At 35.7% G+C, this 13513-nt stretch overlaps 1 protein-coding gene across 1 annotated transcript in view; it reads left to right on the top strand.

The window, feature by feature from the left end:
- The window catches only part of NDC80 (NDC80 kinetochore complex component), a 62535-nt gene that overhangs the window by 24523 nt on the left and 24499 nt on the right, over positions 1 to 13513 (top strand). The window contains exons 12-13 of the mRNA XM_060613374.3: positions 4611 to 4763; positions 7066 to 7155. Coding sequence (XP_060469357.2) covers positions 4611 to 4763; positions 7066 to 7155 — 243 coding nt within the window. The remainder of the gene's footprint in view (positions 1 to 4610; positions 4764 to 7065; positions 7156 to 13513) is intronic.

The raw sequence follows: 13513 nt of genomic DNA, 5'->3' as shown, positions 1-13513 counted from the left end.
TTCTTATTTAAAAGTTTGGACTGTATCCTAGAAGTTCCAAAAAGCCCTTAAGATTTTTAAACAGATAACTATATTTCAGAAAGATCTTGTTTTTGGTCATGTGAAAAATGGATTGGAAGGGAGCAAAACAGATAAGGATCTTTGGCAGCAATGTGGTGAGAAGTTATGAGCTGAATTTAGAGTGTATTAGTGGAGATTCAAAGAAGTAGGTGGATTCTGACTACTTAGGTAGAGTAAATAAGACTCGATGAAAGAAAAGGGATACATTCATAGTGTCTGGCTTGAGCAATGGGACAAGCAATAGTAAAACTCACTCTGAAATAGAAGTTGCCAGTCAGGAATGGAAATGGTATGCTGACCTGTTATGTCCATGGGGTGTGCAAGTGAAAATATCTACTAATCTATTATGTATCTGAACCTCAGGATAAAATAATGTAGGTTTGCAATGTAGATTAAGTAAAACTCAGTATGTATTGTGATTGAAGCCATAAGGGTAGATGAATTCACCAAGGAAAAATACATAGGAAGAAGGGAGCACCAGCATCTTGAAGGACGAAGTTCCCTTAAGAGAAGCCTAAAAGAGACTGAGGACTAGCCAGAGAGGTCAAGAAGATAGAAGCTGAGAAAGGAAGAGTCAGGAAGGAATTAACAGTGTCAAATGCAATAACAGGATTTAAACATTTCTGTCAGATTCAGTAACGACAGTCACTCTCAAACTTTACCACAACCAAATTATTTGACTTTATTTCAATTTTGTAGGTAGTACATTATCCTTTTAGCCAACAATGTTGAAAAAGTGGGCTCATTGACCATATGAATTTCTAGATAATAATTAAAGTCTGTCCTTATTTTTGTTGGCAGTCCCTTATAAATGTTCCATACTTCTGCCTTGCTTAGCTATGCACTATTTTTCTTACTTTTTTTTAATGTTTTTTTATTATTGAGAGTAAGAGAGATAGAATGTGAGCAGGGGAGGGGCAGAGAGAGAGGGAGACCCAGAATCTGAAGCAGACTCCAGGCTCTGAGCTATCAGTACAGAGCCCAATGCAGGGCTTGAACCCATGGACTCCGAGATCATGACCTGAGCTGAAGTCGGATACTTAACTGACTGAGCCACCCAGGTGCCCCTCTCTTACTTTTTAATGTAACTCTCAATAGACGTGAACTTTTTCTTAATGGTTCAGCATAATTTATGGACATGACACCAATGTATTCTAAAACAATAAGTTAACAAGTTGTCTAGGGACCAAATGTTTTCCTATCAAATAATTCCAAAGTGATCTTTTTTGCTATATACACTATTACATTCCTAAGAAAAAAATACGTAAGGTAAGGCTCTTTTTTAAGAAAAGGTAGTAAAACATGTCTTTCTAAGGCCTCTCTCTCTCTCTCTCTCTCTCTCTCTCTCTGTCTGTCTAAGTTTATTTATTTTGGGAGAGAGAAAGCACGAGCCAGGGAGGAGCACAGAGAGAGGGAGAGAGAGAATCCTAAGCAGGCTCTGCACTGTCAGCACAGAGCCCAACACAGGGCTCAAACTCATGAACCTCAAGATCATGACCTGAGCCAGAATGAAGAGTCAGACACTTAACTGACCTAGCCACCCAGGCGCCCCTCTCTCTCTCTCTCTTTTTTTTTTTAATGGAAAAAAACAGACTACAGAGTTTCAAAATTAAATTTTGGTTTGAAGTTGTCTACCCTAATATTTGTTTATCTATATCTATACAGTAGTTATAGTACTAAAATTTATATTTCACTGAGAAAAATTTAATCTCTGTTTTGTTCCAAAAGTAATGAGGTTTTCTCTTCTACTACTTCAAACACTCTCCTTAGTACATTATTTCTTACATATATTTACTGCTATTGTTAAAATAAAAAAAAAGTAGTTCAAAGAAAGCAGCTGTTTTTGCCCAACAAGACAATACTAGTTTTTAATCCTGGTCACCTTATAAAGTATGTTATCATTATAGGCATAATACAATAGTTTCTTTGTCAGGTTTTAACTATTTTACATTTTTAAAAATCTGTATTTTACACACCTACATATGTAATTTTTAATGTGGAATGGACAGTTCAGCATGAGCAGTAAACATTGTCTCCTTTTATAGCCCTATTTCACCATATTTTTGTTTTGCCTTGCCTATCTGTACTCTCTCATCCTCCTTATCCTCTACAGAATCTCTGTCCTGTGTGTCAAGGAGAAGCATAGACATTTATAAGAAGTAGACTATAGTGGTGATCCCAGAAGTCTTTGAACCTAGAATTTGGTAAACCTATATTTTAACCCTGGATTTGCCATTGCATACCTGTGTGACCTCAACCTGTTATCTAACCTCTCATAGCCTCAGTTTCCTTATTAATAAAGTGAGGTGTTGTTGGACCACATCAGTGAATCTGAAATGAGTTCCTTCAACATACATTAACGAATATATTTTTTCTCTCAAGCACTATGTGGGAAAGGGGAGGTTATGAATCTCTGGACCAGGTGAACTCTTAAGTTTAGCTAGCTAAAATTAGCTGTATAAATACTGTTTATTTGGAAGATCAGGATAAAAGAAGAATTTTTTTTTTTTTTAAAGAAGAATATTATTTAGGAAATAGGTAAGCAATGATCTAATGAGGGCCAGAGTAGGCCATAGACCAGAAAACCTTAGGGTACTAAGAGAGAGATTAAAGAATGATAGCAGAATGTAACAGCTCAATGTAAACATTTATCCATCATCTTTTTTTTCTGAACTTATTTTTATTCCGCATGCCATCTCTGGCTGGTTGTAGCCTTCTGGATCTATGTTGAGATAGACACTGAGCCTGCATCTGCTCATCAGGAAAAGGTGTTATCAGTTTTCACTGTCTTAATTGGCTGTAGAAAGAATAAATGTGCCACACATTTACTCTCCCTGCAATAAGACGTGATGAAGTGCATGGGCTTGTGAAAGCTGTTTTCATTTAGATAAATAAAATGTTAGTGAAGAACAGAAGCAACTACCTCTAAAACCATTTAGTATAAAGACAAATAGAGCTACATATCTTAGTACTCCCTAGAGAGCTACCGTATTACAAATTGGAGTAGTTTAAATTATTTCCTGATTCATTAGTAAGAAATCTTAAATGTAATATATATCTCCTAAATGCCAAGTACTCTTCTAGGTCCTAAGGGGATGCAGCTGCTTTCATTGAGCTCACAATGAAAGTGAATAAATATGTCAGGTAGTAATAAGTGCTATGAATAGGGGCGTCTGGGTGGCTCAGTCAGTTAAGCATCTGACTTTGGCTGCGGTCATGATCTCACAGTCCGTGAGTTCAAGCCCCACATCAAGCTCTGTGCTGACAGCTCAGAGCCTGGAGCCTGCTTCAGATTCTGTGTGTCTCTCTCTGCCCTTGCCCCACTCATGCTCTGTCTCTGTCTCTCTCTCTGTCAAAAATGATAAACAAATATTAAAAAATAAAAAGTGCTATGAATAAAAATAAAGTAAGAGGATTAAGAAATTTGGGGGGCTACATTTGAGCAAAAGCCTTTCTGATAATGTAATTTGAACAGAGCCCTGAAGGAAGGGATAGAGACCAGGTAATATGGAATTGTTTTACTAAAATATTTTTGTTAAGGGGTGCAAGCCTGCTTGGGATTCTCTCTCTCCCTCTCTCTTTGCCCCTACCCCTCTCATTCTCTCTCTCTCTCTCTCTTTCAAATAAACATTTTTTTAAAAATAAAATATTTCTGTTAAAATAACATTTGAGACTTAAATGATTACATTTCACTTATTTTAGATAAATGAAATGTTTTATTTTTTAGGGGCTCCTGGGTGGCTCAGTCAGTTGGTTAAGCATCCGACTTTGGCTCGGGCCATCTCATTGTTCATGGGTTCAAGCCCCACATCAGGGTCTGTGCTGACAGCTCAGAGCCTGGAGCCTGCTTCGCATCCTGTTTTTCCCTCTCTCTCCACCCCTCCCCGGCTCGTGCCCTCTCTCTGTCTCTCAAAAATAAATTTAAAAAAAAAACAAAAAAAGAAATGTTTACTTTTTAAATTGATAAATCCAGGGGCGCCTGGGTGGCTTAGTCAGTTGAGCATCCAACTTTGGCTCAGGTCATGATCTCACGGTTTGTGAGTTTGAGCCCCACGTCAGGCTCTGTGCTGACAGCTCAGAGCCTGGAGCCTGCTTCGGATTCTGTGTCTCCTTCTGTCTCTGCCCATCCCCCACTTGTGCTCTGTCTCTGTCTCTCAAAAGTAAATAAATAAATGTAAAAAAATTTTTTTTTGAAAGATAAATCTAAAGTTTGTGTTGTTTTCATGATTTCTCTGCCTGGCACTTTAAAAAGTAAATTTTAGTTTATACCTAGATATGGATTCTTGTTCCGAGCTATTTGGAAATGAGAAGAACATTAGGAAGAACAGTAAGATAAGAACAGATAAGAAAGAACAGTAGGATATTGCTTACTAATTATAGTTTTTAAATTACCCTACAGGTTGTGAATAATATCTTTCATTCTTATATACCAAATTACAAAACTAAAAAAAATACATATAATTTTTGTGTAAAATTGCAGATGCCAGTTGAAAACCATATGGAATAGGGCTATTTGGTTTACTTTAACATTTATTTTGGTGTTCTTACAGATTGAAACACAATTATCTGAGTATCACAAGTTGGCCAGAAAATTGAAACTTATTCCTAAGGGTGCTGAAAATTCCAAAGGTTATGACTTTGAAATTAAGTTTAATCCTGAAGCTGGTGCCAACTGCCTTGTCAAATACAGAGCTCAAGTTTATGTAAGTAATCATGAGATTAATTAATTAATCTTCAAAAGATTTTTAAATGATATGATTGATGTTTATTTATTTATAACTAATAGTTTAAACATCAGCCTGTTCATGACTGAGGTCAGAGCATGGAAATAAAACACTAAAACCTTTTATCTTCCATCTTTTTGATAGTTAGAAATCTATTATACTTTTCTCTTTGAATTACAAAGCCTCTCTACCTACTTTATCAATTCAACTATCTGATAGAAACTTTGATTACATTTAAAATACACACCAGGGTTATAAAGAGAAAAATTACCTGACTCTTAATCTTAAATTGATACTTGTCCCAATAGAGGCAGATATAAATAAATAATTGCTATATATGTACTTTATTAGAAACATTTACAAGATATGGTATTGATCAATTCTTGCCAGAATTAAAGAGAAAGAAAAGTTTCTACAGAAATGGTGAACCTGGAATGAAGTCTTAAAAGATGAGGTATTTATTGGGATGGTCTGTGGGAAAGAGTTTCAGGTACAAGGACACACATGAAGGCATGAAATATAACAGGACATTAAGTAACACCAGTAGTCAATAATGAAAAGTGTGCACCTAATTTTTAAATATGTCCAAGGATGTAATTTGGAGAAGAAAATTTTTAAATCGTTCTATTGCAACTTCTTAGTTATTCACAGATATTAGTATTTTAGTAGCCCCCACAGAAATGTCAACTTTCAAAATACTTAGTTTTTGAATAAAGAATATCAGAGTATAAAGCTATGCATTTTTCCCTTGAGAATCATTCATTCAATACATTATTTATTGAGTACATATTAAGTTCCATACCAGCTAGGTGCTAGAGATGAAACACCCAGAAAGATACAGTTCCTACTTTCCCAATGATCACAGTTTATTTGGTGAACAGACTGTGATTAAATAAAGTCAGACTCATTTTCAATAGAAAAATCCACCCAGTAAACATTTAATCTTTTACTGAATTGTTTCTCAAGCAATAGCTGGGTAGGCAGGTAGACAGACACTGCTGCAAGAAAATAAAACCTGCATCAAATCAGTATAGGAAGGATTACCCAATACAAAAAGAATGCATATTCTTGGAAAAGGGGAAAGTTTTTCTGTGATCTTTGGACATAGTTTTACATAATAATAGAACAATAGAAATAGAAATAGCATCCAGAAGGTGCAACCCAACCGTCACAAATAATATTTGGAGAAAAGTTCTTAGATTAAAAAGGCATTGCATCTTTCAAAGAAAAAGAGCAGCCAAAATTAAAACTCCGCAATTAATAACTTCAAAAGACCTACTAAAAACATAGTAACATAAAATTTTCTTTTGGTGATGAAGATGATTTGGAACAAGAGGCGGTGTGATTACACAACATTGTACTAAATGCCACTAAACTATACACTTTAAAAGAAGTAGTTTTATATTAAATTCATTTTAACTTAATGATTTCAGTTTAACCATTTTAAAGTGAGTTTGACCTCAATTAAAACATAGTAATGGGAAACTATTCGAACAGAGGACGAACATAAGGAATGCAAGCAGATTATGAGCTTCAAGACTGGTGAACATGTGGAGAAGTAGGGAGAGTGGCACACCCAGAGGGCATGGAAGTTCTGCATCCCTTTCCGAGTACCTTACGCTCTGCATCTCTCCCATCTGGCTGTTCCTGACTTTTATCATTACTTAAATAAACTGGTAAACATCTGCTTATTCTGGACACCCATCTTGCTTTTTTTCATGGAACAACCTCCCCTGGTTATCTCTCCGCAGTTGTATTTCAAGATCTTCCCAGTTCTTTTTGCAGCCTCAGACTCCTCCATGTGTAACTTATTCAGTCATTCCCTGCTGGCGGATATTTGCTGTGTTTCAAGTCTTTTCTATTACAGTGGAGTTCCAATGAATAGCAAAAAGAAGAAATACAAGCAGATAATTGTGAAACTAAGCAGTTGAAAAGGATTAAGAGAAAAATACAAATTGTTTTCAAGAAAGATACTGCATTAAAATAAGTATACTTATATAATGTTTAAATAATAGCAGTGTATCTCCAGAATGGATAAAGCAAATCTAAAATATTCCAGGTATTGAAAAGCAAAAGCAAGTTGCATTCTACAGTTAGAAAAATTACATTGAAAATTAGTTTTATTGTCTTATTTCTGATGTATTAATTTAGTTTAAAAATATCATAACTTCACTTTTTTTCCTCCAAAATTGGCTCCTTCTATTGCAATGTGTAGATGCCTCATGAGAAATTTTGTAATTACATATATCATATGGATCTCCTAATCCTATGTCTTTTGTAGGTGCCACTTAAGGAACTATTGAACCAAACTGAAGAAGAAATTAATAAAGCTCTAAATAAAAAAATGAGCTTAGAGGATACTTTAGAACAAGTAAGTAACAAAACAGTTATTAAAAGCAAAAGTAAGGGGCGCCTGGGTGGCTCAGTCGGTTAAGCAATGACTTTGGCTCAGGACATGATCTCGCGGTCTGTGGGTTCGAGCCCCACGTCGGGTTCTGTGCTGACAGCTCAGAGCCTGGAGCCCGCTTCGGATTCTGCGTCTTCCTCTCTCTGTTCCTCCCCTGCTCATTCTCTGTCTCTCTCTGTCTCTCAAAAATAAACGTTAAAAAAAATTTTTTTTAAATAAAAAAAATAAAAGCAAAAGTAAGATATTTAACACTTAAATGTGATTTGTAATTTTTAATTGTTAAGGAATGAACTTTTAATAAGATATTATAGAAAATGAGAGTTGGGTATACCCTTGACTTGGAAACATTTGAAGTAATTTTTTAAATAACTTAAACATTCTAGGCTTTACATATCATTGATGAAGTGATACGAAACTGAATAAATTTCCCTTGACTTTAAATGGAGAATTTCCTCCTTCAACTTGAAATAATTTAATATCCTTTTTTTTTTAAGTTTTATTTTTATTTAAGTAATCTCATACCCAGTGTAGAGCTCAAACTCACAACCCCAGATCAGGAGTCGCATGCTCTTCCAACTAAGCCAGATGGGCACCCCTTAATATCCCTTTTTGTGCTAAAAGGAATTTGACATGGCTCCCTTAAAAGTAGATATATATCATTTGGGGCTAGAGGCTAAGTAGCTATGATAAATTAAGAGATTTTTATTTACCAAATTTTTCACTCCGCACCATGAAATTCAGGGGAACTCAAATGCCTATAAAAGTCTATTTCCAAAAGTAAGTTTCAGAAAGTTCCTTCTTCTAAGATACTTGAAACATGATATGACCAATATCTCTCAGAGAGAACAGTACTATCGATTTGGTAATCTTTAAATATTGTTATACTTGATTAAGAAAAGTTAAGAAGCTACTTCTCAACTGCAAACAAAAGGTATTGTTTATGTGACACCAAATAATTGAAGGAAAACCCCAGTTAATTCATATCTTCAAGAACTATTGTGGCATTTCAGGATACAAAATCCTATCTTTACCAGGAATAGAAATTTTTTTTTCTTATCTGGAAATAAAGCCTATGCATTAAACGAATAATTATGCAAGTAACCCACGTTTTTTACATGTTAACAAATTGTATCAAGATTTACTTTGTATTAGAAAGAATTTCCAATCAAAAAAATAGTAAACTTTGTAACATTAGATAAGTGGGCAGTTTCATGATACTATTGTTATTATAATTTGGGGTTTCTGTAACATCACACATTGGAAAGAAGGAATTGGGACTGCTTTAACAGGTACTCCACAGATGTGACTGTTATTCAAGATGAAGTCTTCCCTTAGCTTCCTTCAGTTTGATTTCTCTCTTCTGTTGGAATGGGCACTAAACCTATAGATTTTCAAACTGAATTGAAACTTTTTAAAACTTTTTTTAATGTTTATTTATTTTGAGAGAGAGAGAGATAGAACAGGGGAGGTGCAAAGAGAGAGCATTCCAAGCAGGCTGTCAGCACAGAGCCCAGCACAGGACTCGAACCCACAAACCACAAGATCATGACCCAAGCTGAACCAAGAGTTGGATGGTCAACTGACTGAGCCACCTAGGCACCCCAGACTTGAAACTTTTTAAGGGCTATAAGCAGGAAATTTGGGGGGGTGAACAAAATGGGGATTATAAGATGTGTACTATAGGCTAGGCCCAATATTAATATTCCAAAGGTAAATATAACAAGTTTATATAAAATGTAAACTACCATTTGGAGAAAAAGACTGACCTGCGGTTATGCTAATCAGATTTGCATTTTTGCAAAACCCCTTTGGGCATAGAAAAAAATGACTTGTGGGGAAGCAACTAAAATTGTTAAGAGGTTAAACCAAAGTACAAATAGAAGGAAGTGGACAGGTTTAGGAAATGTTGAGGTAGAACCCAAGCATTTTTGATGGACTTTTAAAGCTAAGAGAGAAAGGAGCACTGACAGTGGCTTCCATCTTCCCGGTGCGGGTAACCCTGCAGAGAAAAAAATGAGTGCATGTGACCAGGAGAGTACTAGAGATGTTGAGCTTACTGTTTACAGAAAATAGACCTCCAAAAGGAAGCTGAAACAATAGATTCAGAACATAGGGGAGAGATCAAGTCTAAAAATACACATTTCAGGGTCTTTACCATATACATGATACTTTGAAGCCAGATGTGAGTGATATTTCTTAGAATATGTAGAGGAAAGTGGCAGAGGATTAAATCTTGAGAAATAGCACCACTTAAGCAATTCAAGGAAGGAGATTATGGGGAAAACTCTTAGAAGTGGACAAAATAGTTGGAGATCACTGGAAGAGAAAATGCTATAAAAGCCAAAAGCCAAAGTAGGGAAGACTTTCAAGAAAGTCCTGATTTTAACTAAACTACTTATTGTAGTGTTAGTTCGTTCTCTCTCTCTCTCTCTCTCTCTCTCTCTCCCTCTCTCCCCCCTCCCCCCCTCTCCCCCTCTCCCCCTCCCCCCTCCCTCCTCCCTTCCCCCCCCCCCATATCATATACACCTTACACCTATACAATGGTATATATACATTATATCAAAACTAGGGGAAAAAAGAAATGATTAGTAATATCATATGCTTCAGAAACTGAAGATTAAACTATTTCTTAAATTTGACAATTTAACCAAATTAAGATGGCATAAGATAAAATAGCTATTTGACATTAGTAATGACTAAACGTAAATTAATGAATTAAAATAATTAAACAAATGTTAAAATTTCAACTGGGTAAATTTGGAGATCTAATTGACTTTACTCAGCAATTCATGAATTGGGCAGTATTCCATTTAACAATTAGAAACTCTAAAGGACTACAGAAAGGAAAACAATTTTTAATACAGGACAAGGAAGTCACACACATACACACAAAAGGATCATTTCAGGCAAGATTTCACCTCCCTTTGAAAGACAAAAGGGTCTTATGAGGTGGATTACCTCAGTGGTGCTAACCAGAAACTCCAGACTGACCTGTTAAGATTATATTCCTGGGGAAGGTTGAAATTGCAGTTAGGTTGAATATTAAGCTCTGGTTTGGTGACATGGGCCCAGCACAAGTAACTCCATTTTGAACTGGTAGTTTCCTTTAGTTTTCCCCTTTTGATCACGCTATCACCTTGATTGAGAGATACGATCGCAATTTAAGGCATCAGCACCACTTGCAGCTTTTGTTGTTCCTTTGTGTGATATCCATGACCTAAGTCATGACATTTGTGCTTAATCTCTGTGACAGTCACAGGTCTCAGTTCTAGGTTCATATTCCTTAAGTCTGTCATTCTTTTCACTTTCCTGATGTTCTAGTCCTAGGGAGATCATTTACCTGATAGTTCAAGGCTGCAAACATACACTTAAAGTTTTTGAGAGAATACAACATAGTAGGAGATTTTTATGATTATAACAAATAAGTCCAATGTTTGGACTGTACTTTCCAACCATGGTCCCCAAGACCCAAACCAATCAAAATCAAGTAAGGCAAAGAAAGACCCCACTAAAGGAGTCATCTTTTTAAACCAAGTGGCTTACTCAGTGATCTTATATAACTGAGTTTCAGTTTCCCCAGAAATGTTAGTCCAGGTGCAACAGGTAGTGTTGGCCATAGCACAAACACCTCCCTGGTCAGTTAAAAGATAATCAAGGGCTGTTCTGTTACCAAGAACAACTTTGGCCAGAGTCAAAGGAAGCTAATTTTGAGTCATGAATGCCTCCTACGAAATCCCTCTGACTTGACAGTTTAAATTTAGGGAGTTGACCAGTGAGGTATCTCAGTATGGGCAGTTAGAGGCACAGTTAAATAACCTAAGAGGCATTATCCAATTATATGTTAGCCATTTAGGCCTTCATAGTCCCAGGGGGGATGATAACCACCACAGACAAAGAAAAACCCTGTTGGGGCACAAATCATTCCCATTAAGGAAGTCCTGTTAATGGATTAAATCACAAGGATTGCTGCATTTACCTATACACACCAAGGGTCAGTTAGGTTTTGTCCTAGCCTGAAATAAAAAGTTGTTCCAAATACCCCCTTAGCAATGGCCTGGGAGATACAGATGATGGCTTTATCTTTCCAGACCAGTGCCAAAGTAAAGGAAGAGAATAGAAGATGGCATGTTTAAAGTACGAAGTCTTGATCCAGTGTCTTGAGAAGAAGCAGTCTGCCTTGCTGTCAGCTATTTCTCTTCTTGGTCAATTTGATTGGGAAGTCTCCATCATTTGCACAGGACTAGATGTCAGGCAGAGCCTTCTTCAGCTGTGAGATATGTATTTAGGGTTCAAGTCCCTGAAATCTTGCTGCCATCTGGGTAGTAAGGAGGTAGTAATAGTCCCTTTCAAGGAGATTCAAGGCAGTCTTGGTTCTTAATGTTCCAAATCAGAAGTCAGGGGAGAAAAATGGAAACATTAATTTGGACAGTTATAGCCAGATATTTGAAGAAATTAGAAGAATGCAGGACCTAGTCCAATCTATTGGTATGTAACAGAACCTCAGAGACAACAGGATTAGAATTTAATATCTACACAGGTTCAAACATAATTTTTCTCTCTACAATTACCCCCATTTTACCAAAGATAACCACAATAAAACTAATTTATATGCATTAGACTTGGCCTGATTAATTACATAAGAATAGCAAGAAAAGTGATTGACCATATAAGCTCTTTTTAAAATTACTTTGCTGGAAACTTGTAAGCAAGGTGTACCAGATTGATTTTTGCAAGGGGCTTTATTGACTCCCTTAAAGTCAACCTTAGTTCCTTAAGAGTGTCCAGTCATATATGAGTCTATGCAAACCTCTCTCAAATATGAAAATCCAATCAAAGCCTTGATAATATACCCAATATTTCCAATTGTGTGTCTTATTACAAGGAGACAGGTTATTAATGAACTTATACAAATAACTAACTGTATTATGAAAAGAATACTCAAAAGAGTTTCCAAAATCTGAACCAGGTAGAAAAAGTAAATGTTTCATCATTGCTTATAAAGATATACTTTAGGAGTGTCGGGGTGGCTCAGTCTTGGTTAAACATCTGACTCTTGATCTTGGCTCAAGTCATGATCTCATGGTTTGTGGGATGGAGCCCTGCATTGGGCTCTGTGCCGACAAGCGCAAAGCCTACTTGGGATTCTCTCTCCCTCTCTCTCTCTGCCTCTCCCCCACCCAGATACATAAACTTTAAACATATGTGTGTATATATATATATATATATATATATATATATATATATATATATATTTACAAATTGTTGTAATATATATATTGTAAATATATATATTTACAAATTGTTGTAAATCCTACATATCTTAAGACAAAGGTGTCCTTAAATCTGGAAAAGCAAAACATTATACAACAGCATTTCAAACAACAAATCATAAAAAGTTATGATCATCCTCCTCAGTTCATTCAGTTCCATGTTACTAATTCTTATTATACTTGAATCCAGTTTACTGTTAGTTTTGGAAATTCTTACCCAGTCCAGTTTTATGATCATAAAGTTATCAGAAATCTGTACTTGTCAAAAGCCCTTTCCTTACATCTCCTTGAAGATGAAGTATTTTTGCAGGAAACTATTGCAGAGTATCAGGGTAAAACAATAACAGTCTGTGAATGACAAAAGACTTGTAAAAATGTCCATTGTTGAAATCTGATTAAAGTTCACTGTAATGGAATTGACAAGGAAAGTTGGTTATTTCAGTAACATGGAATATTTTAAGATAATAAGTGGAATTATGACTGATAACACTATACCAAGATATATTAGACTTTGGGGATTTAGTACAACTTCTAGAAAACTTATATATTTACATAAATACAATAGAAAGAAAGCTTAGTCTTCTTACTTGACAATACTTCCCGCATAATTTAACATATCAAATAAGCCTAATTAGTTTAGCATCTCTTCTTTTTCTGGAGAGATAACAAGTCTATTGGGAGGTTCTAGAAGCCCTCCAGAAAATCTCAAAGTTAGTTTGAGGTTGAAAAGTTAGTTCGCTTTGGAGAAGTTTGTAGGAATATGAAGAGGTTTTAAGATACTTTGTCAAATAAGATCATAGGTCACTGTGAAACAATACTTAGTTATCCGTTTAACTATGGTGACAAAGACTTCACAGACAAATACAGAAAGTAAAATAGTTATAAGTAAAACTTAGCTCTTCTAATAAAGAATGCTCAGCTTTCTTTAAATTTTTTTTTTTTCAACGTTTTTTATTTATTTTTGGGACAGAGAGAGACATAGCATGAACGGGGGAGGGGCAGAGAGAGAGGGAGACACAGAATCAGAAACAGGCTCCAGGCTCCGAGCCATC

This window comes from Panthera onca, chromosome D3 (genome assembly GCF_046562875.1).
Source record: "Panthera onca isolate mPanOnc1 chromosome D3, mPanOnc1 haplotype 2, whole genome shotgun sequence".
NCBI classification, from domain to species: domain Eukaryota; kingdom Metazoa; phylum Chordata; class Mammalia; order Carnivora; family Felidae; genus Panthera; species Panthera onca.
Note: the sequence above shows the minus strand (reverse complement) of the source record. Positions and strands in the feature narration are given on the sequence as shown.